We start from the raw sequence: 27,821 nt of genomic DNA on the forward strand, positions 1-27,821 counted from the left end.
AATAGGTCAGTCGGTGTCCCTGTGTCTGTTACCAGCTGATCAGTCAAGAGTACACTGATGTCTGCCCGGGCTTCCTCATGGTGGAGATAGAATGTGTGACTGTTAACATCACCAGTTCCCTGACCAGTGAGACCTTATCATAATAAGATGTTCCTCCTTCCCTTTCTCCCCACTGAGGCCCAACCCCGTGCTGCCCTATTCTGTGTGGCGCCCTTTGCCCCGTGTGACGCTTTCCAAGGGAAATCAGTTTCTTGTTGGAATCACCAAGGGAAGGTGCTCCCTTCCTCCTTATGGAGCTCGTAGGAAATGGAAGGCTGTGGTGAGAGCCTTGGAATGGAGAACAGCTGGCCAGGTCGATACAGCTCTGTGCCCGCTGACACACATTTTCCACAGCCGATCAAGCACAGGTCTCATGATGCTTGGCCTTCTAATGGTTAGGGTGTATAACTTACCATCTTGGCCTTAGCGGTGGTTGCTCATAATGTCTTGTTCTGTGTGTGAGCCAAGGGCCCGTTCTCTTCTTGATGGATGTCATTAGTTCCAACCAGTCATGGGCAGTACTCAACTTCTTCATCACTGAGGCAAATGGCAAAACCTCTCAGGAACATACAGGAACCTGTTCTGGCCTTCGGTCATAAGCCTAACTTTTATTGTCTCCTTGTTACAAAAGATTCTCCAGGAGGCAGAAGGGACTAGATCCCCTGACAGTGGTTCTAGAGCCAGTTTCCGCAGGCACCAGCCATGTTAATCTGCCTTCTGGGGGGCATCTGAATCTATACCTGAGTGTCCCAGAGGTACCACAGGGTATAAAGCAACCAACCCGGAGAAGCTGGGTGAGGAGGAGGCTTGGGCTCCTGTGGGAAGTGAGGCTTCAGGAGAAGCGGGAATGGAAAGGAGAAGGTACCTCTTTAGAAAAAAAAAGACAAATCTGGATTTCAGTCTTGGCTTGACCATGAAGGCTATTCTGGTACCGAGAAGCTATTTTCCCCCGTCAGTTAATCTTTACTCTCGAATTACGTTTTTACCTAATTTCTCACAAATGTCTACCTATATCAGTACGTACAAACGTACATATGTCTTTAGCACGGCTGCACGCGACGACACACATGGTTTGTAGTTAGTTCCGCCATTTACCTGGAGGTGATGTCAAGGGCCGAATGGTACCTCATCTCTTCCAAACCAGCAAGCTGGAGTCTCCACACACACCGTGGCCATGTTTGGAAACAAGGGTTCTCGGGAGCGATCAGGATTAAATTAGATATAACCTTTCTAAGCATTACAGGGTGGGGCGCAAACTCCAGAGTCGGTGTCCCTCCTCATCAGAACATAGGAGGGGACCTACTGTGTGTCTCTCCAAGGGCATGCAGTCAAAAGAAGGCCACATGGGGACAGAGCAATCCCAGGCTAGGGAGAGGCTTCTACAGAATCCCGCCATGCCGAGGAGCATCAAGGTTCCATTCTCTAGAGCTGTGAGGAAATAAACGGACTGCTGTGTGTGCTGTGTGTGCTGTGTGTGGTCTGTGCTATTCTGTTCTAGCCGCCTGTTCTAGTCTGGTTCCTGTCACTAGGGCAAACACCATGACCGAAAGCAACTGCTTTCTCCCAGGCTCATGGTCAAGGTTCCTTTCCTACACAGCTCAGGCCCCTCTGCCTAGTGATGGAACCATGTGTACCAGAAGCCTGGATCCTCCTACATCAATTAGCAATCAAGAAAACAGCCTCCCAGGCATGCTCCCAGCACCCCCTGATGGAGGCAACTGTTTAATTTTGGTTTCCTCTTCCCAGGTGAGCCAAGCCGGGCAACCTAGATTAGCCATGATGCGGCATAGACAACTAATGCAGATGAACGTTCCAATTGTTTAGTTTTCCCTTGTGATAAACCACTGGGACGTCATGTTCTCCTTTTGTCTAATTTTGACTTGTCGGATCCTAAGCTACTAATTCCCCCCCTCTTTTAAATGAAAATGTCTTCTAGTGTTAATTTTATGCACATCATAAAGTCAAGAGTAATAAACGCCTTAAACCGTGCAAGTGTTTTCCCACGACGGTCCCTGCGTCCATGCCTTCAGTGATGAGGAAGGTGTTTTTCACTTTCACGCAGAGAACCGGGACTCTTCAGACCCTGGTTTTAGGGGAAAGGAGAAGCACAGAGCTGTCTTTGATTAGCTGTGTCTTTTTGTCCTCTGCCTCCGTGTCATTATCTGTCCTACACCATCCTCGGTGGCCATTCTCCAGTCCTCGGACACACAGGGTTAGTCTTCTGTGTCTCAGAAATTAACTCTGTGTGCTACCTAACCACGTGGATGATAAGTCTCTTTGTTCGGCCTCAGAGAACTTGGGAAGCCCTTGAATGTGAAGGCCGAGAGTAATGAAGGAGACTTTTCAAGCTGCCACCGTCCTTCCAGCTTCCAGCAAGACCCAATGAGTGCAATTTGTATTCCGTGAGGTTCTGGCGTCAGCTAGTAAACAGGCGCCTTGGAGAGGGGGAGGCGAGATGCGCACGCGGGTTACCATGGGGACAGACAAGCTATAATAAATGTCCAGGATCCTAGCTTGAGGAGGTTTTCACAGTTTGGAGTAATTTCTTTGTCAGTCATCTCTGAAGTCACTCTTAATGAATCCTTGGGCATGGCCGCTCTTCAGATGGCTACTGCCTGAGGGCATCCCGGGCAGAGGCCACTCCTAGAGGCAGGAATGAGAGGTGGGACCATCATTAATTTGTACATGTTTTGTAAACTGAGTGACCCGTGCATGAGAGAGCTTCTGGGACCCCCACAGCGGGCCACAGTGCACCCAACTTTTAGATCCGTTGTAGGCTTCCTGAACTCAGAGGGTAGTAGCGTTTGCTCCCCAGAATCCTGTGCAGCTTGGTGACCAGAGGGAGAGGGCATCAGGCAGTTAGTCCAGGGAAGGCAGAAAGGGTGTTCCTGAGAGTCGTCAACACTCCTCTGTCTTAATGGAGAGGTGGTTCTTGCTTGTGTGAAATCTGAGGCTCCCTCTTCCAGCTCTGGGATACTTAGAAATGAAAGAGCTTCTCAGGTATCACCAGGACCTACCATGTGGAACTTGGAGGCTGTGGCTCCCCCACAGCTGTCAGGGCCCTCCATGACTGTGTCTACTTGCCCTCTGTGGGGTACTTGCCACTCCTAACAGCCTGTTGCAAGCCTGATGTCACACGGGTTCCTGAGGGGGCCAGTCCCCTAGTGTCCCTGGAAAGAGACTCTCTCTCTTCTCCTCTGCCACATTACTGCCTAACTCAAATCCACTTTTCCACCTGTGCCCGTCTCTCCAGGGAGCTCACTAGCCCTCTGCAAGGTCCGATTCCCACATCTGTGTCTTCTATTGAGCTGTGAGCTCCCAGGAGGAGATGCTGGCCTCTGGCCTGCCCAAAGATGCTTCTCTTTGAGTAAAACTCTGCTAATGTTGGCCGAGTAAACTCAGACAGGCAAGTGTGCTTGCCCAGGTGACTGGGGGATCTTTTGTGTCAAATTTCAGAATAAAAAACCCTCTCTCCTCTCAGTGGCTAGGAAGTAGCCTCTGGCTTTGCTCTCACGGGTGTTTTGACCCTGACCCTTTGCCAGTTAAGCCAGTAGAATATGCTCAAGGACGGTGAAGAGGTTTGATCCTGGATTTCAAAAATCGATGTAGCTAATTAAAAAATAAACTCATTGAACTCAAAAACAAGTTCAGAAACAATTACGATAATTAAAATATCACCACCTTAATTGAGACCACGCAATGAGCTTAAAAAATAAAATTAATTAAAAAGAAAAAAACCCACACGAAGCTTGTAATTAACTGGCTTCTGAATTCAGTGTGCTAGAGCTCAACAAATCTCTCTATAAATTAGTTCATTCCTTTGTTTTCTTCCCTTGAAGAAAGAATTGTGGACGTTATTTTGGAAAATTAATTAGGTGTGTGTGTCTTATGCCAGTTGACTCTGTGCTGGTTTCTCCTGGAAGGTGAGCTGGATGACATGACCTTCCCATGACCTGTTGTACCCCTGCTGGCTACACAGTCTGTTCGGCTCTCCACCAGTCCTGCAGGTGTGGTGACACAAATCGTAGCAGCCACACTAAATGTAGTCGTTTCCAGAGGATTGCTGTATTTTGTCACCAAGCATGTGCTGGGAGAGTCTCACCAAGAAATCCTCAGTACCTGACACCAAAAGTTCAAATCTGTGTGGGGCTGTGACTGACACCTGGTCATCCTCACCATGCACACACACACACACACACACACACACACACACACACACACACACACACCCTGGCGGCAGGGTTTCTCTTTTTAAAAATGTTAGTTTTAACCATCATTATTTTCTGAAAAGACACATTTCTTTCTCTTCTCTGTGTGCAGGTGCTTTGCAGACACCTGCGTGAATATGCAGCATGTGTGTGCAGTGGCCATGGAGACAGAAGCGTTACAGGTGGTTGTGAGCTGCAATGTGGGTGCTGGAAATCAAACCTGGGTTCTCTGGGAGAGTAGCCAGGGCTCCTAACTGCTGAGCCGTCTGTCCGGCCCTGATGATTATGTTTGAGGATGGCATACAGAAATGTGCTAGGAATGCATTCGGTACACCCCCTTTTCCCTGTTCCATCTGCTCCCGTGTTCCACCATTCCCCCATGTCAAACACACACACACACACACGCACATATGCATACACATTCACACACATGCACGCTCACAAGCACACATACATACCCACACACAAACATGTATGCACACACATGTACGGACACACATGCTCACACTTGCATACATGCACACAAGTGCATATACATACACACACATATATGCACACACATTCACACACATGCACATTCACATGCATGCACACACACTTGCACACACATGCACACAAGTGTACATATGTACACACACACATGCATGCACATACACATTCACACAGATCATCTTTATGCCCATGGGTATGCACAGCCTGACATCTCATCAAAGAACTTTCTTCCCTTGGAAAAACCTCTCCAACTGGTCAAAATGCAGAGAATAAAGACCGTGGGGTACCCAGTCCAACATGGGGGATCTATAACACAAGCCCTGCACCTAAGCTCAGGGAACATTGAGGAAGTGGGGGTGGAAAGATGGTCAGAGCTGGTGGTCCGGGGCAACCACTGTGAGACGCAGTGAACTCTCAACAATATGGCTGCCTGTCCGAGATGTGCAAAGACCACGTCAGTCAACGGGCCAACATGGATGGGAGAAAGCTTTCCAAGGCTCTACCCTAGATGAAACCCACTTCTAGGTTATCTTATCAATCATTCCCTTTGTAAAGAGGAGCAAGGCCAGCCCCATGCTGTGTCAGTGTTGGAAGCCTTGTGGCTGCTCCTCGGAGCATGGTAGACCCGGGTTCCTCACCCTCTCAGCTGCCTTCAAGCCAAGCATTGCTGACTTCCAAAGCAGAGTATATGCAGGCAGCGAAACAGGCTGACGGCTTGATTCACGTCTGTTGTGTAGCGCTGTGGGGTTCATTCGCTCTAAACAATTCATAGATGTGTTGGAAGCACTCAGACCCTCACAGTTACTGTGTGGCAGGTTTGATTTCTCTGGGTATGCCCTTCCATAGGTGTGTGCAGTCAAGGAATGGATGGGTGGGTGGGTAGGCGAGTGGTTGATTGGTTGGTTTGTTTGTGTGGTGCTGAGGATTGAACCTAGGACCTCATGAATGCTAGGCAAGGGCTCTACCCCAATCCCCCTTTTCCCTTTGTATTTAGAAACAGCATTGTGCTTAGTTGCCTGGGCAGGCCTTGAACTTAAGATTCTCTCAAGTAGTTGAGTTACAGGCTTGAACCAACAGGACACTGATATTTTTAAAGTATCAGTGTTTGCAGTGGATGCTCTGTTTATTAAGAACATCTGGCTTCTCAGACAGGAAGGATCATCTATCATAGTTATCCTAATGGTAGGATGACAGATTGTGAGAATACAGAGAGCCTTGAATGAATGTGGACCAAATGACTGCTGGGAGACGGGATGGTCATTGCCATGTCCAGAGCAAACAAGCTTGGGATTCTCTTTTCCATCTCTTGTATCCTGTTGGCGATGGCCGCATCTGTAGTTCCTCTTCTCTCCTCTTGGTTTCCCCATCTGCAGAATCCCCTCAGTTGGTGCTCTCCGTATTGCTTCCATTTCCATTTTCAGGTCTTGAACAGTTTTGACTTTTCCTGTTTGACTGTATTCACCTGCATTTCTTGAAGGGATTGATTTGTTTCCTCTCTAAAGGCCTCTATTGTCTTCATAAGATTGGATTTAAGATCATTTTTCTAGTGCTTTGGCTGAGTTAGGATATCTAGACCTTTCTGTAGTAGGAGAGCTGGGCTCTGGTGTTGCCATGCTGCCTTGGCTTTGGTTGATTGATTTCTTACGATGGCCTTTAGCCGTCTGGTTGTGCCTGGTGCTTACAGGACTCCAGGAATGCAGGCGGAGCTGTGGGCCAGGAAATGGGATGACTCAGCTCATTGCTCCGGGCCTGTATGGTGTGGGGTCAGGGCTCTTTTACTTCTTATTTTCCCAGAAGGCATCAGGAAAATGGTGAGATCTGGGCTGTAGACTTGGATGAGGTTTGGCCTCTAAGTCGGCTTTCTAGAGGACAGAAGTTCCTGGGTGACTCTTAGACTGTGGCACATAACAGAACGTAGTGTGGGTTTACAGACCAATATGTAAATTCCCACTGTACCTCTCTCCTGCTGTTTATCTTTAAGGCTGATTTCATGTGATGTGCATTTTGGCCAAGGCCCCATCTTTGGATGCTGTGAGGGCTAAATGAGCAGACTGGGAAGAGGGACCCTCAATTGAGAGATCACCTCCGTCAGGGTGACTTGTGGGTCTGTCTGGGCAGCATTTTCTTGACCTCCTGTCCATGAAGGAGAGAAGGACAGACGGTCCTACCTTGTATAAGAAAGGTAGTTGAAGCGAGCCAGTAAGTGGCGTTTCTCCTTGGTTCTTGTCTCTGCCCCAGCTTCAGTTCCTGCCTCAATTTCCCTCCGTGGTAGACCGCGATTGGGGAAATCTAAGTGGAAATGAACTCCTTCCTCCCTAAGTTGTTTTTAGTTGTATTTATTACAGCAACAGAACACAAACTAGGGTAATAAGCTAATCCAATTTGAGGGCTTAGTTCGCCGCCTGCCTGTCAGACACACTCGACTAAGGGCCAGCCATCATTCTTGTAATTAGGAAGCCTTGTTACCCGCTTCGAGGACAAAATGCAAACCTCCAAGCCCAACTACTACAACGCACACACTTCCCATCCTAGATCTGTCATAAGCACGCCTTCGTGTATTAGCCAATGGCAGCCACCAAGCCATACAAGAGGGGAAAGTATATTCAGGTCAAAAAGCAGCCGAACAGAACTCAGTCCCAGAAGCCCGTGAGCCGAGATCTGTGCCCTTCTCTCTTGCACAGCTCATTTGCTCTCCTTGTGACCGTGGCATTGTTCAGCCCACCTGAGCAGCATACACATTAAGTGTTCATAAGAAGTCACCCGCAGAAGCAAAAAGAGTTCAAGTTCTACCCTAAGGCCTGTCGCCCACATCACAGAGTGTTGTGGGTTTCAACCCACCCCCACCCCCCCCCAAGGAGGCCAGCCTGAGATTCTCCATCTCTGAAAGCCACTGAGGCGGAAATTCCAAGTCTCAGAGGCATTGGCATCTACTGGTGGAAATCTAACTGGTGGAAACACCTTAACTGGCCACTGTGGTGGGGTTGCTGGTGGTCTAGCTGTCTTAGTTAGGGTTTTACTGCAGTGAGCAGATACCATGACCAAAGCAACTCTTATAAGGACAACATTTAATTGGGGCTGGCTTACAGGTTCAGAGACTCAGTCTGTTATCATCAAGGCAGCAACATGGCGGCATCCAGGCAGGCCTGGCACAGGAGGAGCTTTCTCTGCTGCTTGCCTCCCAGAGGCCCTTCTCAGCTTAAGAGCTAGGAGCAAGCCTTGTTCCCTGGGCTCAGACCAGCCTCTCTTACAGAAGCCTTTTTCTCTGTTAAGCTCCAGGCACCAGAGTATCCCATGGGAAGTAGACTCTGCCAGGGGATTCCACTGGGATGGGAATGAGGGCCTTGTTGCCGCCAAGACTGACTAAAGGGTAGACCCTCGTCGTTCACAGCTGCTACCCCTGCCACGGGGCAGAGCTGCCCCTGGGTATTCAGCAGGAATGTACTGCAATGTTGTGCATTCAGGACCCTTGAGGAATTAGCTGCAACCTAAAGAAAGTGATGTGTGTTTTCCAAGGCCTGGGGTGGAAGGGGTGGTGGGCGGTGGTGGGGATTATGACTATGTGATCGCTGGGACCTCACTGGTGGGGGTAAACAGCAAAGCAGTTCCTGCTTGGAATGTCAATCTGTTTAACCAAATGTTTGTATGGGGATGGTGTTGGGGGGGGGCACGCCTCCCCTGGCTGGGCGAACAGTTATGAAAGATTTACTGCCTAATAGACTTTCAGCCTGGAAGCTGAGAGATGGCATAGTTGCCTTTGTTTTGCAGAGAATTCCCTGGGGCCTCCTCTGTGCAGTGCCGGTGGCATCTACAGCGGCATGCAGATTAGCCTGGGGGCTACTGCTCAGGCTTACTCTAGAAAATGCCTCTGTGTGTGACCTTGTGCCTTTGGGAATCCTTCCTGGCATTGTGTGTTCGAGCCAGCTTTCCCCCTCTCTTCCTTATTCACATCCACAAACCCAGGGAACGGACCGACTTTCCCACGGTTGCCCAAAAACGCGTCGCCCCACGAATGCTCACGCCACTCTTCTGGCCCCATGAATGCTCACACTGCTCTTCTGGTCCCACGAATGCTCACACTGCTCTTCTGGCCCCACGAATGCTCACACCGCTCTTCTGGCCCGGTTTGTCTTTTTCCATCTTTGCTTTGCAGAATCCTGCCCATCCTTCAAGACTCAATTCAAATATTAATGCTTCGCTAATCCTTGCCCTAGAAATTGATCTCTGTTTTCCTCTCAAGCTCCCTTATCACTTTCCATGCCCGTCACGAGCCTTATCTAATCCCGCCTCGCACAATAAATATTTATGTGCAAGGTTTTCCCTCTCCCACTTACATCCTAACTTTGTGTTGTACAAATTCCTTGCCCATCCCGAAGTTAAAAAAACAAAAACAAAAACAAAAAAAAAAAAACCAAACCTTAAACTGTTCGTGCACGAGGTCCATTTGAGCAGGAGCAAACTTTTCAGCAAGGATTCTGGGTGTATGCAATAGAGAACAATTAAAACGACGCATCATCAGACAATAGCAAACACCAGAGCAAAAAGCTCTTGGTCCTTGGAGCACGTACAACTCTGAAGGGCTTTTGTTGTTGGTGGTGTTTTGTTTTGTTTTTTTTTTGTTTGTTTTTTAAGAGTAATTCCTGCCTGAAGTCATGGTGCTGAAAGGCCCAGTAGGCAAGGGAGTTGCTATCCTGATTCCTGAACTCCTGGGTGACAGGCACAGAGCTCTGCCTGCCTTGGGTTTTCTCTCTGTCCCCACCAGCTGCAGGAAACAGCGCAGACCTGCGCAGCTGGCTTATTTCCCACTTGTTTATTTGAGTGGTGACGGAAATTAAATTTCCCTGGAGGTGCTAACCCTGTCCCCCTTGTTTCTTTTGTCTCAGCCCTGGACCCATCCAAGGACCCCTGCCTGAAAGTGAAATGCAGCCCTCACAAAGTCTGTGTGACCCAGGACTACCAGACAGCCCTGTGTGTCAGCCGCAAGCACCTGTTGCCCAGGTAAGTTGGGGAAGGGGGCGGCTAGAGGTTAGGGCTGTTCTGCAGCTGGTGAAACTGAAGCATCCGACTGGGCTCACACTGGATGAAAAAGAGAGTGAGCGCTATGTTTGCCACCATTTTAAATGGTTCTAGGTCCCTATACTCAGGTGTGATAGTATGGATGTCAGATGGCAACCTCAGGTTTATAAAAGACAGCAATCTTTTAAATTGTTGTTGTTGTTGTTGTTATTATTATTATTATATGTTGGGGTGTGTTTTGCCTGCATATATGTCTGTGTATCACATACGTGCCTGGTCCCCACACACCTTTGTGACCTTAGGTCCACAAAGGTCAGAAGAGGGCATTGTATCCCCTGTCACTGAGAATTGAACCCAGCTATGGCCATACCAGCCTAAAGGTGCAGGATCTCATCTGAGAATTGAACCCAGGTCCTTTGGAAGAGTAGCCAGCGCTCCTAACTGACGAGCCACCTCTCTGGCTCTTAAGAACAGCCATCTTAAGTTTTCAAAAATCTTAATTTTGACTCGAGTCCTCGTCTTAACAGAAAAGCCTTTTTTGTCAACATTTCCTGTTCCCCAAGTGACCCTGGTGTCTTGGAAGCTTGCAGCCAAGAAAGCAGGAGGTGGCCCTCCCTTCGCCGGTCCAGCTGCAGATGACAGCCTGTGCATGAGGAAGGCAGCCTTTCAGACACCCGAGCCTCTTGTAGCTTGCCTTGGCTTTATTAGCCCCAGCATGATAGCCTAGGAGCCTGCTGCATGCTGCTTCCCCTCAAGAGATCTTGATGGTGGCCTTTGAAGTTGGTTCTTCCTTCTGGGTTATGTTGTAATTGTCTTTTACTCCTCAGTGGCTTCCTCTGAATAGTGTCCCATCCCTCCCTGGGAATCCATGCAGGCACCAGAACAACGCTTTTCACGTCAAGTGACCCTCTGCCTCTGTCTTCCCTATGGCTGGCGCCTGTGACCTCAGACTTGGCTACCAGGATCCGTGTCGTGCATCGCCTTCAGTGTTTGATGTGCAATCAGCATTCGTGTCTATGAGACCCAGATAAAAGGTGCCGAGATGTGCGTGGCTGTTTCCCAGATCCGCACTTCTTCCTGGGAATCACGTGGGTCCTGCCCTTAAGTGTGGTTGATAGATCTTAGTAGTCACTCTGTTGCGGAAAACTGGTTTTCCCTCTCCCAGCAACTATCAATAGCAAACAGCTTCTTGGGTCAGGATGCGACTTGTGCCTACTTCCTCTTCTCTGTGCTGGGATTGTCTTAATCATGTTCGGGTCACTACTGAGTGGAATGTAAGAATAGTTCTGTTGGCTCCAGTCGAAGTGCCTTCTTTTAGGTACCTACACTCCAAGAAAACCATTCCAGTCCCCCTAGCCCTTGTAATTTCTACGCTTGAGGATACAAGAGCCCCACTAACAATTAACACAATGTCCTTGGGGATAATGTTCCAGGTTCAACCATTCGGTCTCCCGTATATGTATGTGCACATGTGTGTATGTATATGTCCGGGTATACACCGTGTTTCCCTAGGCACACCATACTCTGATCATCACTCAGCTTATGTGAAAAGTACAGTCTCTACCTCCTGCATCCGTGAAATTATAAAGCTTTGTGTACGGATTTAGGGAGGAGACAAATGAGGGTTCCATTCCTTGTTAGATCCCCCATGCCCGTGTAAACTTGAGAAGTAAATTTACGAGTCTAAATTTCTTTTTCTTCATCTGTTACATGGATTGACTATGAAGACACAGCCTATTTTGTGTGACAGTTCAATAAAGGTGATGGCGTATAATGGTGGTTTAATGTCAACGCCAGCCACTCTAGCAATTAGTAAAACAATAATTATAATAGTTAGCATTGTCTGACTATGTCTGGAAGCTCAGCCAGAACCCTCCCTCCCAACCACATACGCTCCTGAGAAAGAAACAACTTCCCTTTGGGCTTTCTATTCCTTCCCCGATCTGAGCATTCTGCCTTCCTTCCAGCCCTTGAACAGAGCCTCAAGGACTGCGGTGACATTTCTGCTGCCACATTGTGATTTGCAACAGGGGAGTCAGAGAAAATGACTGCATCTCTGATAGTAGGGCCTGTTCCCTACTAGAAAACAACTCCACAATGAGCTTTGGCTAAGGTGGTGCACCCTCTTCCTTAGCAGGACTCGGGAGGTGCCCTGGCCCTAGGAGGCCTGTGTGCGGTCACTGTGGTTATCTTACCAAATCTCTCTCTCAAAAGTGGGGTTTCTCAGCCCTCAATAGAGGCCAATTGTGTCACTCCCCAGAGAGTGTTGGATGCCTTCCCAGATAAAACATCTGTCCTTCCACATTAAACTTCGGGGGTCCCCTAGAGCTGGGACAGATTATTGACAACTCTATTTATTCCCCAATCAGGGAAGTGCTTTTTTATTTTGCAAAACATCTGTAGACAAGGCTGCTAGCCAAGCTGGCCCCTTGCAGCTCAAGGGGAAAATCTTACCTCAAGACATCGAAAAGCTGCTGACAGACCAGGAGGCAGCTTGGAAGCCCCTGTTGATGAGGAGGCCCCAGATGTAGGCTGGTTTGCCAGTGGAGTAGGGGGCAAGGTCAGGGAAATGCCTTGGGCCTGGATGGCCTGTGGAGCTCAAGTGGGTGGAGAAGATCCTAGGACCACAGGTCTGTGGCCTCAGCACTTCAGGGCTGACCCAAACAGATTTGATGGATGAAGCGGTCAGTCAGGGCTCCCTCTGTGGAGTCTCCCCAAATCTGGTGAGACAATCCATAGGGGACCCTTCTGCTCTATTCACGACCTTCTCAGAGAATTCTATAAATTCTTTCACTTCTTTCTGCTGTTCAGCATTTCTGTGTGCGTGGGAGGTCGGTTCAGGGCCAGATGCTCCTGCTTTAGCCTCCTTGGGATCACTAGGGCACCCCAGAGTGCTGCATATGCTTGGGGTGGCTTCTCTTTGATGACTTAAACATTCTCCGTCTACTTTTGGTGCCATAGTTGAAGCTCATCCTAGAAAACATTAAAAATAGGAAGTAGGTAACGGCCACATTGTTGAAATACAGCTACTAAAATGTTTCAATGTGTTCTGTCTACTCTTTTCTTGTTTTTTACTTTGTTAAAATTTGTTTCTCTTAGGCATATTAGCATTTTGCCTCAATGTAAATGTTTGTACTGCAGGTGTGCCTAATGTCCTCAGAAATCAGAAGAGGGCATTGGATCTGCTGGAACAGCGGCCAAGTGGGTGCTGGGAACCAAACAGGTGGAAGCAGCCAGTGCTGGGCCACCTCTTCAGCCCCTGGTTTGACTTACTGACCTGTTTTTATCGAGACTTTTAACTAATAGTCCCTATATGATATACATTTTATGTTGATATTTATACATGAATACTTTATGGTACTGTGAGCCACGCTTACAATTTTTAATTACATAATATGCTGTGTTAAAATTTAACTTGAGAGGCAGGTTTATATTTACACACACACACACACACACACACACACACACACACACACACACACACACACACACACACACTCTTAAGGCCATAAAACTTTCCAAAGAAAATAATGTAAGATTTCTGTCCTTGGCTTTAAGACTTCCTAAGTATGGCATAGCAAATGAGATTGTACCCAAATTGAAGATGTCTGATGTTCTGTAAATATATCAAGTGTGTGTGTGTGTGTGTGTGTGTGTGTGTGTGTGTAAGTCCAGACATAATGGGAGAAAATATCTCAGAGGGTTTACTTCATATATGTACATGTAAAAGTACTCTTTCGTATGTTTGTATCAACTTCATTTAGAGTCACAGGTAGTAAGAACTCAAGGTGAAGTTATCAACCAGCTGTGGCATTTCCAGTTTAATCAATACTTTTCAGCAATAAACACGCATAAGCTATTAATCTATCAAACAATCACACGCTAACCAAACAGCAGAAAGGATCACACTTGAGTACGCGGTGTGGTCTCCCCATTTCCTCTGTTCTGGGGCCAAGCCGGTTATAAGCGACACAGACTACCTATCTGGGGTGACAGAAAGCACACTAGTTGCCCCAGGGACAAGGACATTCTCAGAGTATAGTTGAATGACTACACATTCTATAGCTCATGGCAGAAATACAGATCCCTTGGGAAATGGAAGTCAGACTCCATACCGGGATGCCGTTTGTAACCGAGTTTACTAGCAACGGAAGGGGTGTGTTTAGAATAATATCTCATTATTCATTCTTGTCATAGTTGTTATTTTTATAAAAAAAAAAAAAAAAAAAAACCCAAAAAAACTCACAGGAATGTTTAAGTAGAATATTGTCAAGGGGACAGGGCCAGCAGAGGGCTCTGGCAGCAGGGTGAGAATCATTGGTTCAAATCTGCTGCTCTGTGGAGCTGGGAGGGGGTGGGGAAAGGGAGGGGGAGAAGGTGGGGGCTCCCTGCAGAGGGCTGAACATTGATTTTTACCTCTCTCTTACCATTGATTTTCATTTGGAGAATGGAAAATTGAAAGCATTTGTTTGGGGCCTTCCAGACAAACCACATTCTCTGATTGTGCAGGAGGGTAGTGCGCCCGGGGAGCGGACGGTCGGAATGGAACTTGCAATATCTAAGTGGACCCTTCAAAGCCTTGGGGAGCAGTGGGAACTCATCTATTTTTAAGTAAGGAGCGAGACGGCCCAACTTCCCAGAGGGCTGGGCCCCTCTAATAGTGTGTCCCTTCATCTCCACTTCCTTACTATCTGGAATAACAACTAATTCTGTGCACCAGCAAAAGAATTTAGATGCCATCGAGGCTTTTGGTACAGTAGACCAATCTCGGAGTTTTCTCTCTTTTATGTGAACTTGAAAAAAAAAGAATCAAAGTGTTCGAGGTCAGAGAGAAACACATCACAGGATGTGCCTCAAATACCAAACTCTCAGAGGATATTTGAAAGGATGAGGTTATTTTATCTCAGTTTTGTTTTACAACAAAGCACTGCCTCCCGCTACAGGGGCTTTGAACCGCTTGATTATACATACACCACATCGCTGTGGCGGCGCGGAAGGCACACGGCCACGTGGAAAGTGCCGGGCTCCCGGGCGCCGGGCGGGCTCTCTGATGCTCTCCCCATCAAGGCATGTTGCCGTGTCTTGGAGACCACCTTCATTACTGATGTGGCTCAGGTCCCTTCTGTGAGGGACCACATGCTACCTTGGGTTCTGTTTTAAGCTCAGAGGACATTCATGGGCAGGGTTCCGGTCCAAGAAGAACTTGTTATTCCTCTACTGCTTAAAAAAAAAAAAAAACACCACTTGGGAGTCCATCATTTTGGTGAACAGAAATGGCTCCACTGTGGTCTGTCATCTGGCAAAGGCGCACGATTTGTATAATCAGACCTCATGCCAAGTCTAAACCATGGAAGAGAAGGAGAGGGAAGCACAATGTTTCAACCCAGGGCCGGCTAGCTGCTTACTATGTTTCAGAGTAGTTTGCCTGAGTGGATCTCACAGCTGCCTGTCAGGACCGGGCTATGACCCCCAGATGACCTAAGCTGCCACTCAGGTTCCGTAAATAATTGTCCCAATTGCACATGGCCAGTGAGGAGCAGATTTTCATCTGTGTGCAACTCCCACCGTGTACCTATGTCACACAGCAGCCACTGGGGATGCAGATGGGAGCAGGTACCCAAAGACTATCTAAAAGGGGACGGCCACTGTTCTGGTCCCTGCAGTCCCTCCGATCAGAATCCCCCACCCCTTTCTCCTGGTACCTGTCCTTATTAAGCAATTGGTCTGGGCACTGATATTAAACCCATTTCCTCCCTTCTATGCCCACACACATTGTTCCTAGTCCCTTCTTCTCCTTTGTGTTTTTTTCTAAAAGTATACATTTAAAACAGGTGTCCCTTAAGCGTAGAGATGCTGTGTTGATTTAAACCTGGGAGATCTTACTACAGAAACACTGTCCATCCGTGCCCAGGATACAGCCGTGCCTGCTCCCGGGGTCCTCTCTGGGCACATTTTTGTAGCTCAGGCCCATCCCTTTCCTTCCTCTGTTTGCCTCTACGAAGCTGGAGGCCCTGATTGGCTGAATTTGTTGACAGGGGCAGCAGAGAGTAAAAAGCAATTTATGCCAGATATGTGAATAATTGCATGGAATTTTTCGTCCCTTGGAGCAAGGGGACAGCATGTAAGGCAGACACTGCACTGTGAGGTATGTGTCACATTGCAAGGCAGATTCACAAAGACATAATTGTTTTATTGGAATTCTTTGTCTCTTGAGAATTTCATGCAGGAGTAATATATTTACATCATTTCTCCCCCTCCTCTTCCCTTCAACTCCTCTCATATGTCCTCTTAAATTCAAGATTTCTTCAGTTATTATTCTCTCTCTCTCTCTCTCTCTCTCTCTCTCTCTCTCTCTCTCTCTCTCACACACACACACACACACACACACACACACACACACACACACACACACACACACACACACACCCCTTGGATTGGGTAACCTGTCCGAGTTCATTTCTAGAGAAAATGGGTTCTCCCTTCCCCAGCAGCTGAGGGATGGAGTGTGTAACTTTCCCTCATCACAATGTCCCATCAATTGGTGTTGTCACTGTACAGGTCTTGCTAAGGTCACCACAGCATTGAGCTTCCATGGGTTCAGCTTCCCTGTCACATACAGACTATTCTATCACCCAGTAGGCAACCTGGTCCTGTGATTCTGATAATTTTCCCTTCCCTTCCTCCTTGATTTCCGGAGCCTGGTTAGAAGTTACATCGGAGATTATCACTTAGGGTTGAGCGCCTTACTCTGCTTCTTTTCTTTGTAACTTTGTAACCGTCGCCATCTGCTGCAGAAACATGTATCCAGATCTACAAAGGTGCTTTTAGTTAAGCAAAGCACATTTTCTAATACACTGTGGCACCCTTGTATCGTCTTTCCTTTTCCCCACTTCTCTTAAAAGCCATATTCTCAATGCCAGCGGAAACTGGCTGGGTAGGGCAGGCTTAGCTGTCCCAGGCTCCCAGTAAGTCTCACAGCGTGGTGAGGCAGCTCTGGGATTTTGCCCTCATGGGCAAGAACTCTGCCTCACTTTTAGCCAAGCTTCCCTGCCTGCAAAAGTGGGTTCTTGTATCCCATTGACTAAAGCACTGGCTCCTTGTCATTCTTTCTTTGAGCCATTTCCTGTCTACAGGAGATGAAGAGTGTTTTATGGATGCTTTCTAGGACATGCCTGTGCCCAGATGTTAATAAGCCCAGCATCTGTGGTGCTGAGATGACTGGTTTCTTTGTGGGGCACAGGGTTGTTTAAGGACACCCTCCCATTTCCTGCTTCCACAACTGATGGCGGCATTCAGAGCGCTTCTGTTCTGCATGCTGTCTCAGATGTTGGGAGTATAGGTGGTGTTTCTGTGTCTGCTTATTAAGCAATATACCCAGTGGCAAATCTCTAGCTTCAGAACTCAGTGTGGGAGGGGGAAAGAGGGCTGTGAGGTAGGTGTGCCATTTTGAATAGATAATCGCTGGGGATGGTTTCCTTGTGGTATCATGTCATTGCTGAGGGCATGCAGGTGTGGATCACGTGATCACACTTGCACATCTGTCCCTGCTCATTGTGTAATAAACAAGATTAAGCACCCTGTGGTAAATTGAAGTTAATGCTCATCACCCATCCTGATGACACGGATTAGTCAGGTAGTCCTGATACATGTATCACCCAAAAGACTTGAAACAAAAGTCACAAGGTTGAAGTTTCCCATTTTTCCTCCTTTCTATTTTCGTTTCCTCAAATGCACTCTTTTTCCTGTATTATCATAAATCTGCTTTCACCCTCTGATCCTCATTGGGATCCCCTCTTCCCCCGCTTTCAATTCTGACATTTCATACCAGCTTAATCCAACCAGTGAACCGTGAAAGACAACTCCTTATGGGCATCAGACACTGTAGTGGAACCCATTCTGGGCACTGACCTTACAGATCCTTGGGTCAGAAAATGGGTTCAGGATGAATTAGATGGAGTTCCAAGACTCTCTTTAGAAGGACTTTGTGTTTTAAATAGAATGTTCCCAGGCTAATGTTCTGCTTTTAATGTTCTTCATGGGGAGGGTGGGCAGAAAGAAGGCCTTCATGCACAGAGGGATGAGAGAGATGGTGTTAATTAGTTTGGGGACCTTGGTTCTGTTCCAATGCTTACTCCTGAGTGATGCTTTTCCCGGGTCCACATTGAACCTGTACGCTTCCATCGTTGGGTGAGAAAAGGAGTTCTGGCCACCTGCCTCACCTCTGATGCCCTCCAAGTTATGATGCTTTCCAGTGAACCATGGGGTGAACTCCACTGGGTGATGCTGGTCTGATGAGAGAGGAGGCTATGGCTTAGCCTCTGGTGGCCGTGAGAAACCATAAATCAGAGAGGAGATGGTGGGGCTGCCCTCCTGTTGGGATTGAGATCCCTTTGCTCCCTGTGTATCATGTGATGACGGGGAAGTGTAGGGTTGGTGAAAGCTAGGGCTTGGCTCTCTCTGGCAAGGATTTCTGCAGCTTATATGTGCTTGTGATGGTGAGTGAGGTCCAGTAGGATGCTACTCCGTTGGAGTTTGTGATGATACCTTTATTCAACAAACATCATAGGTAGGTACCTTTCTCCACACACCATGCTGTGTGTTTAGAATTCTGTGATAGAGGGGTATAGTCTGTTCTTGCAGATATTAAAGTCTATTAGGAAAGACAGAATGCAACTGAAAATCTAATCACTGGTGGTTTAAGTGTTCTGTAGCTTAAGACATAGGACTCCATGCCAATTGCTTCTGTTTGATTGAAGAAGGAGGCCTCGAAACACAGGCAAGAGTAGGGGAAAGTATTCTTGGTAGAGGGAAAAGAGGCACAGGCTTCTGAGTGAGGAGGGAGGAGAAGGGTCCTGCTGTTCTAAAGGAAGCGAGGATAGAGCAGCCTGTATTGGTGGAAAAGGCAATGGAAGGTGTAAACCCGGAAGGAAGGTAGGGCTTTGTCACCTAGTGCCCTGACATCCTCAGACACAAGCTCTTATGGGCTCACTTCTCAGTCACGTAGGATGGATGGCTGGGCAACTTTAAGGAGGAGAGTCTGTGCTTCAGAAAAGACTGAGTTTCCTTGAGTTCTTGCTCTTTAAGACAGACTATGTGCTGTGGGAGAGTTGCTGGAGACACTTGTGCTTGTGTGCGTGCATATGTGTGGTGTGCAATGTGTATGTGTATGTTTGTGTGGTGTGTGTGTATGGTGTTTGTGTGTGATGTGTATGTGATAGGTGATGTGTGTATGTATGGTATGTGATGTATGTGTATGTGTGTAGTGTGTATGTGTGTGTATGTGTGTGTGTGTTATGTGTATGTGTGTGTATGTATGTATGGTGTGGTGTGTGTGTGTGTGTATGATGTGTGTGTGTGTGTGTGTGTGTGTATTTACAGAAATCCCAACCATCTCCATGTTGAGGAGCTTCTAGTAGAGGAAGGTAAGGTCACAGATGCACGACTCTAACCGAGAAAGTGGGCAATCCCACTACACAGCTGCAGTTCTAAGAAAGGAGTATCCTCTTGCAGTAAAGAAAGGTAGAAGGCAGAGAAGGGAACAGCAGCAGTCAATGTTAGTTGTTAGTACTCAGTAGTGGTTTAAGAGCAGCCAGGCAAGGAGACAATACGGTGACCAGCGTTGACACGTGGTATCCACATTGTCAGCTGTTAAGCGATAACTCTCCACGAACCCATCTTACATAGAAGAACCTCTCTGCCCTCAAGTCATCTTTCTGCCCTGAATCTCCACTCATGAATTCATGAGTCTAAACCCCACACCATGAATGACATCATAGTAAGTGAAGCAGTGCATGGGGTCCCTGGACCCCAGTGAGCACATGGTAAACATCAGTCTCTTAGGTGAGAGTCAGAGTCACCAAGAATGGGAGATGGGACAGTAGTAACTGTCATCCTCGGAGGTGCTCAGGATTACCCAAGTTCAAATGTGCCATGTTCTAGATCATATCATTGTTGCCTTCAACTTTCCGGCTGCTGTAACAGAGCGCCAGAGGCTGGATAGCTTATAAACAAAATAGAATTGTTTCTCAGATTCCTAGAGCTGTGAAATTCACAGCAGGTACCATGACTGGCGTGATCCATTTCCTGGTTTGTAGAGGTTCTTTTTATGCCAGGCCCTTCCATGGCAGGAGAAGCCACTGATAACTTCCGCAGCCTCCTTTCGAAGTTACTAATCTGGAGCTGGAGAAATACGCAGTGGTTGAGTAGGACTTGGGTTTAGTTCCCAGTACCCACATTGGGCAGCTCACAGCCACCGAGCTCCAGCCCCAGAGGATCATCCGCCATCTGTGGACATTGGGCATGCACACATACATGTCAGCAGAACACTCATACGGATAAAATGAAAATTAAAAATGAATAAAGAATGGTATAGCCACTAGTCTTACTCTTCAGACCCAATCACTACACAGACACTCCACGTTCAAATACTTCAGCATTTGGAATTTAGTTTCACGATGGAGAGGCAACAAAAGCATTTATTCTCTGTATTCTGTTCCAACCCTGGCTCCTGTCTTTACTCGTTTCCTATCAATAGTCTTCAACTTCCTTCAGTGTCAACTTTAAAGTTGAATTCCATACTGTCAAGAAAGAAGTAGATTAATCCCTCAGTGCTTGGCTTTCATATTTTGCCAAGTCGAATATCCACTGTCAGTGTTTTCAAGTTCTACCTTCCAAATGGATTAAGACATAAACACCAGTCAGCCAAGCTCTATGACACTTTAGAAGGGCTATGACCTTTCCTCCAGTTTCTGGTAGCATGTTTCCCATTTCTACCCGAACCCTCATCAGGACTTTATACACGTCCAAATCCCACCAAAGTTTTGTTTGGGTAACTGTCGTTTTTCTCTGTAAAGACCAGGGTTTTCTGTGAAGGCGTCTTCTTTTCCTTTTGCCTTGTCAGAGTTCCCCATAACAACCCAGGTCTGCTAATGGGGCTTTTCCTAGCTTGCAGGCTTCCAGACCTCTTCTAGCCTTCACTTCTTACTAGGGGTCAGATCCTCTTCCACAGTATAGGTCTCATTGCAGGGCAGCACACTTCTTTACCCCAACTCTGTCATAAACAGCACCATAAGCGAGGTGGGTTATAGACAGTAGAGAAAAGACATTTCCAGTTTAAAGACTCGGAAGTCTGTGGCGCAGGTTTCAGAAGACTGGGGTTCTGGTAAAAGCCTGTTCCTCTCTCATTAGGAAGCCTGTGGCGGAAGGGCTCTCTGTTCTCTTCTGTGAAGTTTCTAATCCCATCAACAAAGAGGTAACATCCTTGGATCTAATCACCCCCTCAAAGGTCTTATTCTGGTAGGAGTTAGAACTTTCATATATGGTTAAAGGGAGGGCACCCATTTAGTCTGTAGTGCTTGTCACTCATACTGAGTTCTATTTTGATTATACAGTTTCTTCTCTTTGCTATGTGTGGTAGTTTAAATGAGAATGTCTCCCCATAGGATTCACACGTTTGAATGTTTGGCTCCTAGTTGGTAGAACTGTTTGGGAAGGATTAGGAGGTGTGGCCTTGTTGGAGGAGGTGTGGCCTTGTTGGAAGAGGTGTGGCCTTGCTGGAGGAGGTGTATCACTGGGGGTGGGCTTTGAAGTTTCAAAAGCCCCATGTCTTTTTTTCTGCCTGCTCCTTATGGATTAAGATGTAAAGCTCTCAGCTTCTGCTCTAGCACAATACCTGCTTGCCACTATAGTTCCTGACATGGTGAACACAATACCTGCTTGCTACTACACTACATGGTGATAATGGACTAATCCCAGAGTATGTAAGGAAGACCCATCCCCTCAGTTAAACATTTTCTTCTATGAATTTCCTTGGTCATGGTGTTTCTTCACAGCAACCGAACAGTAACTAAGACACCATGCTCCTATCAGTGGCAGAGCCCAGGTCCCCTCTGTGTCCCAGCTCTAGGAGGAGGACACAGTCCACGTGCTTCAAGTCTCCTGTGCCTGATTCAGGATGTGGCACGTGATAGGTGTTCACAAATATTTTGTAGGCAAATAGGTCCGTTAAGGGAGAAGCTGGAGACGTGAAACCAGGACAGTTTGCTCAATTAGGAACTGGGAAAATCATCTGAGTTACAAAATGGTGCTTGAGGGGAGGATCACTGTGACGTGAAAACAGGGCCGCTCCCCCATGTTTCCTGTAGGGAACTCACCACACACCAGGGACAAATTTGTTTTCTGGGAAGAGCTTGATTCCAGGCCTCTACCCCTGTCTGACTTGTGACCTACTTTCTCTAGGTTCTTGTCTCGTTGCCCGTCCTGTCCCCTGCATAGTGACTGGACACACTTAAAGGTCAACTTCCCTCTGGAGCTCTGGGACAAGATGTCATTTGTCTCTCAGAGCTGCTGGTTTGCATTCCTCCTGGTGCTGCAGAATGACCTTTGCAACCACCTTAAGAGAGGAGGCAGGGAAAGGAACTGGCACCGAATGTTCTCCCTTCGGCTCTCTGTGCCAGGCCCTGCATGGTTCTGCCTACTCCTGCATAGACACCCAGATTTCATTCTTATATTTTTGGTTGTGAGCCTAGCCTTTAACGGCTGAGCCATCTCTCCAGCCCCAGGCTCTCATTCTTAAGGACCACTCAACCAGGAAGTTTGTAGACTCCAGACTCTCCTCTTTCGAATGCTTCACTCCTTCTTTAAAGGGGGAACAAGAATACCCTTGGCAGGGAATAGGGAGGCAAAGTTTAGAACAGAGGCAGAAGGAACACCCATTCAGAGCCTGCCCCACATGTGGCCCATACATATACAGCCACCAAACTAGATCAGATGGATGAAGCAAAGAAGTTCAGGCTGACAGGAGCCGGATGTAGATCTCTCCTGAGAGACACAGCCAGAATACAGCAAATACATAGGCGAATGCCATCATTAAACCAGTGAACTGAGAACGGGACCCCTGTTGGAGGAATCAGAGAAAGGACTGAAAGAGCTTGAAGGGGCTCGAGACCTCATATGAACAACAATGCCAACCAACCAGAGCTTCCAGGGACTAAGCCACTACCTAAAGACTATACATGGACTGACCCTGGATTCTGACCTCATAGGTAGCAATGAATATCCTAGTAAGAGCACCAGTGGAAGGGGAAGCCCTTGGTCCTGCCAAGACTGAACCCCCAGTGAACGTGATTGTTGGGGGGAGGGCGGTAATGGGGGGAGGATGGGGAGGGGAACACCCATAGAGAAGGGGAGGTTAGGGGGATGTTGGCCTGGAAACCGTGAAGGAGAATAACAATCAGAAATGTAAATAAGAAATACTCAAGTTAATAAAGATGGAAAAAAAAGGTTGGCCTCTTCACCCCTTGGCCTATGGCAATTGCCTCTCTAGCTCCTAAGAGCAACAGTGAATAGAAGAATGCCCCCTGAGGCCATGTCACCTACCTAGCAACAGAGAAGCCTGCACCAGCAGCATTTCATCAGTCTGAGATAAAAGCCTAGAGCAGGGGGGCTAGCAGATGAGAGGCCAACCTCCCCAAGGGGCCTCAGAACTGTGGGCGGCCACTCTCTACCCTCTGTGAGCCCAACACATACCTGTAAACCCAGTAGACTGAGCCATGGTGGGATAGGATTGCTGCCTATACCTGGTCTCTAATTGAGCTGTGCCTTCAGGTATCCATTTCCTCCCCTTGTGTTATGAAGGAAAGTGGTCTCAATTGTGATGGCCTTGGTGCGAAGTCTTTGGTGGCCCTTTGGTGGTATACGCAAATGCTTTGCTTGGTTGGTTCTCAGAGTGGCAGGTAAAGACTGCTCTAGGGGAGTGTGGGGTAATGGGCAAGCACTCCACCCAGTGCTCTTGCAGCTGTTACCCGGGGCCCGACTGCAGTGCCCGTGGGTCAGTAAACTGTGCCAAGAGGAGCCACGTTGGAGATGGTTTTAGGGGACCATGTCTGCTCTATTGCACTAAGCAATCGCTTACAGTAAAGAGTGATGAGGCAGCAACAAAATGGTGGCCGGGGTTCACCACAGCATGAGGAACCGTAGTGAAAGGTCATGGTATTAGGAAGGTCGGGAACCACTGACTTACATGGTAGAAGCCTGTCTATCAACTGTGACTGCTTATACATTACCTCAGATTAGACAGTGAGCACTTGCACCACCAGAGTCTCTATGCTGAAGAGGCGCGTGAGGGGACGTGGAGAGTGCAGACGCATCAGCAGGCTAGCCTAGGGCTACTCATGCTGCTTAGAGTTTAGCGTTCTGATTTCCGGGCGTGCTCAGGAGCACGGTGTGCCGTGTGCTTGTTTAGAAGTGGAGCGGAGTATAGACCGGTCCACTGCTGACCAGCGTGGCAGCCTCACTGACCTTTCTGGTTCCATTTCGTCAACCCCTTTCATGGAGAAGAGTTGACTTTTAAAGACTTGCACATCAGAACGCTCGGTGCACTTGATCTCGGCATCGAAGTAATAAAGACATCCCCCTCTTCCAGTGACCTCCGAATTATGCAGAATTAGAAGCCTCTCTGCTCAACCCTTTTGAGGCAGCACCAATGCCTTCGGCTTCTCTGGCAGAGTACACAGGTTCTTGTTCTCTTGATAACTTGTCTGCATTGCTTCAGTTTTTACTCTGAAACAAGGAGGCACAGGCACAGCTGTGCTAGCATATGCCCGACCATCCTGTCTCTCCTTGTGAAACAACTGGGAAAAGGTATGTGGTGTGTGTGGTATATGTGGTGTGTGATTGGGTATGGGGCATGTAGTATGTGATATGTGTGTTGTGTGTGTGCTGTGTGTTGTGTGTTGTGGTGTATTATGTGTTGTATGTTTTGTGTGTTATGTGTGTGGTGTGGCATGTGTTAATGTGTTGTGTGTTATGGTGTTTTGTATATTTTATGTATGGTATGTTGTGTGTTGTGTGTATGGTATGTGTTGTGTGTGTGGTATGTGGTATGTGATATGTTGTATGTGTGGTGTGTGTATGTGCGCAGTGTGGTATGTGGTATGTGTGTTGTGTGTGTGTAGTGTTTTGTATATTGAGTATAAGGTGTGTTGTGTGTGTAGTGTGTTGTGTGTGTAGTGTTTTGTATATTGTGTGTATGGTGTGTTGTGTATTGTGTGTGTGTAGTGTTTTGTATGTTGAGTATATGGTGTGTTGTATGTGTAGTGTGTTGTGTATTGTGTGTGTAGTGTTTTGTATATTATGTGTATGGTGTGTTGTATGTGTAGTATATTGTGTGTGGTGTGTGCTGTATTATGTGTGGTGTGTGTTTGTGTACGTGTATGTGTGTGGTTTGGTATATGATATGTGTATGTGCATATCTGTATATGTGTGTGTGTGTATGTGTGTGTGTGTGTGTGTGTGTGTGTGTGCGCGCGCGCGCATGTGTGTTCATGCACAAGCAGTCAGGAACACCAGGCGTTTGCTGGTAAGTAAAGGTGAATAAAGAGGTACTTGAGACACTGTGTGAGAAGAATGGCAAGTGAGCTGCCCGCAGGAGGGGACAGGGAGATTCTGAAAGAAATTACATGTAAACCAAGGCAGCCAAGCTTAATCGATTTCAGAAAACTTCAACCAGAAAATTCTGTAACAGCAAAGGACCCCAGAGATGAGAAACACTGTTGTGAGTCTTTGTCATCTCCCATCTAGCACCAGCTGTACAGAAAGCTCTCAGTGGCCTCACAAAGGCCACTGTGTACAAGTGAGAGAACGCACGTTCTTCATGCTGCACTTCTGGAGAATGACCCGGTACTGAAGGTTTGTGGGTAATAGTGTGCAGCTGCCTGAGTGCTACTCAAACGCCATGTCACAACCCGACTAGATTGTTCTTAAACATGTCGTGTGAGTTCTGTCTTGTGGAGTGGGCCTTGAATACGATTAGAAAAATGGTTGGTTTTTCTCATACCATTTACACCACAACTGTACCAACGGATGTATCCTGTCACCAGTCAATGCTATATCTTACAGGGTTCATGTAACGCTCCTTCCCTGCTCGCATGCACAGACCCTTTCCTCACTACAAGCACCAGCCATTGGGGATGAAGCTCTCACTTAGGACCAGCTTGGCTTCTCTACAACCTTTCACCCCACTCTGCGCTGGCTTTAGTCATTAATAGAGTCTTTCCACCAAGCTCTTTGGGTTACCAGGAACAATGGAAATGGTGTTCTGGGGGAGTCTATGGGACCCCACTGACCAAAAACTTGAAAAGAGGTAGTCTATGCCTAGTACTGGTCTTTTTATTCAATGGCCTATCGTGTTTGGGTGAGGGGCTGCCCTGCCCCCTGTTGTAGGATATTGGCATTGAAACCTCTGTATTAGAGTATATATTTTAGGGAGACTCCACAGTTCTAATTTTCCATGTAGTATTTTCAAGGTTCCTCAATGTTGATTCTCTTTCTCCAGATGGCTCCTCTACCCTGCCTTTTCCATTTCTACCTATTTTACATTACCTGGGCCCCAAACCCAGGACTGGCTCGGACCTAGGACCCACAGGAGAACCTTGTCCTCACATTCTGCGAAATGGGCAGTATACTCGTGCTGGCTGGTTTTATGTCAACTTGACATGAGCTAGGATCATCAGGGAGGTCATCAGGGAGGAAGGAGCCTCGAATGAGAAAATGTCTCCCTTCTTAAGACTAAGACTGTAGGGCATATTTTTAAATTGTTGATTGATGTGGAAAGGCCCAGTCTATTGTGGTAGGGCCATCCCTGGGATGGTGGTCCTGGGTTCTATAGGAGAGCAGACTGTGTAAGGCATGAGCAAGCCAGTAAGCACGACCCCTCCATGGCCTTTGCATCAGCCCTTGCCTCCAGGTTCCTGCCCTGTTTGAGTTCCTGCCCTGACTTTCCTCAGGGATGGACTGGAAGTGAAAGCTGAAATAAAAGACCCTTTCCTCCCCAAGTTGCTTTGGTCATGGTGGTTTATCATAGCACTGGTAACCCTACCTGGGACAGTAGTAAACTGTACCCTAAATGCTTACCTTTATTATAACTGTAGATTAGGACACTTCTCAACCTTCATCAGAGGGGCTTCTGTTTGTATTAAGTGGTGATTAATACAGAGATGACCCATCCAGCGGGTTCAGTTATTCAGGGTTCCGAAGAGGCGCTACCTGAGGGTCAAGGGAGGGGGAGAAAAGGAGACCAAGCAAGGTTCTGTTGTCAAGGTCTCGTTTATTGGGGTGAGTGTTACGGCTTATAAGGCATTCAGATAGGGGGAGTGCCCTTTGTGAAACACAAAGGAGGGAGGGGTGAGGGTATTCAGGCAGTGATAGCAGGAGGCAAAGAGGTCAGGCAGTAGACGAAGAGGTCAGGCAGTGGAGACATCTAGTGTTTGCTTGTGCTGAAGCATTCCGTGATTGCTATCTTCCTGTGCCGTAAATTCATGGGAGAGGCTTTTGTCCAACAATCTCAAGACTTTATGGCAGTCATCTTAGGGGTGAGTATCTGTGGCCATACAGCCCAGAGTCACGTAGCCGCTTTGAGCTATACAGTCACAAAGCGGCCAGGCCCAAATCCAATATGGCTCCCTACACAGAGACACACAACTGATCAAAGTGCAGAGACTCAGAGACTGTGGTCTGCTCAGCCCCGATTGGGACGTCTGTATCAGACTCCATCCTTGCAAGGATCAGGGATCATCATGGACGAGTTAGAAGAAAGATTGGGAGGTAGATGCCTGTGGCAAACCAGTATCAGCCAGGCATGACTGGTGAGCTGTCTACATGGTACTCACCATGGCTAAGACAGCATACGTCAGACCCCACGAGATGAAGCCAGGTAAAACTCCATTATGAACGGGGAAGGGGCTCTTACAGTCCTACCCTATGTGAGGAGGTATTGGCAGTTTGATAGCTGCTGAGGAGAGACAGGAGACGCCGATGCCCCACCCTCATTCATGTACAGGGAATGCTAAATGGACTTAGTAGGTATTAAATAAACAAAAAGAAAAAAAAACCAAAAACGCATGAGATTGAGAGAGAAGAATGGGAATAAGGGTTAGGAGGAGGGTGGTTTTGATCAAAACCCATTATAGGTGTGAACATTAAATAAAATGCTTTTTAAAGACCTGTCATGCTGCTAGCGCCACCCCTCCCTTTTGGCCAACCTTCTCCATACTAAGGCAGATCACATGCAGC

At 47.5% G+C, this 27,821-nt stretch overlaps 1 protein-coding gene across 2 annotated transcripts in view; it reads left to right on the forward strand.

Annotated features, from left to right (window-relative positions):
• Positions 1–27,821, forward strand: part of Spock1 (SPARC (osteonectin), cwcv and kazal like domains proteoglycan 1) — a 473,240-nt gene that overhangs the window by 309,850 nt on the left and 135,569 nt on the right. For both annotated transcript variants that reach the window (XM_032884270.1, XM_032884269.1), the window contains one exon: positions 9,620–9,734. In XM_032884270.1, the coding sequence (XP_032740161.1) occupies positions 9,620–9,734 (115 nt within the window). The remainder of the gene's footprint in view (positions 1–9,619; positions 9,735–27,821) is intronic.

This window comes from Rattus rattus, chromosome 14 (assembly GCF_011064425.1).
Source record: "Rattus rattus isolate New Zealand chromosome 14, Rrattus_CSIRO_v1, whole genome shotgun sequence".
Taxonomy (NCBI): domain Eukaryota; kingdom Metazoa; phylum Chordata; class Mammalia; order Rodentia; family Muridae; genus Rattus; species Rattus rattus.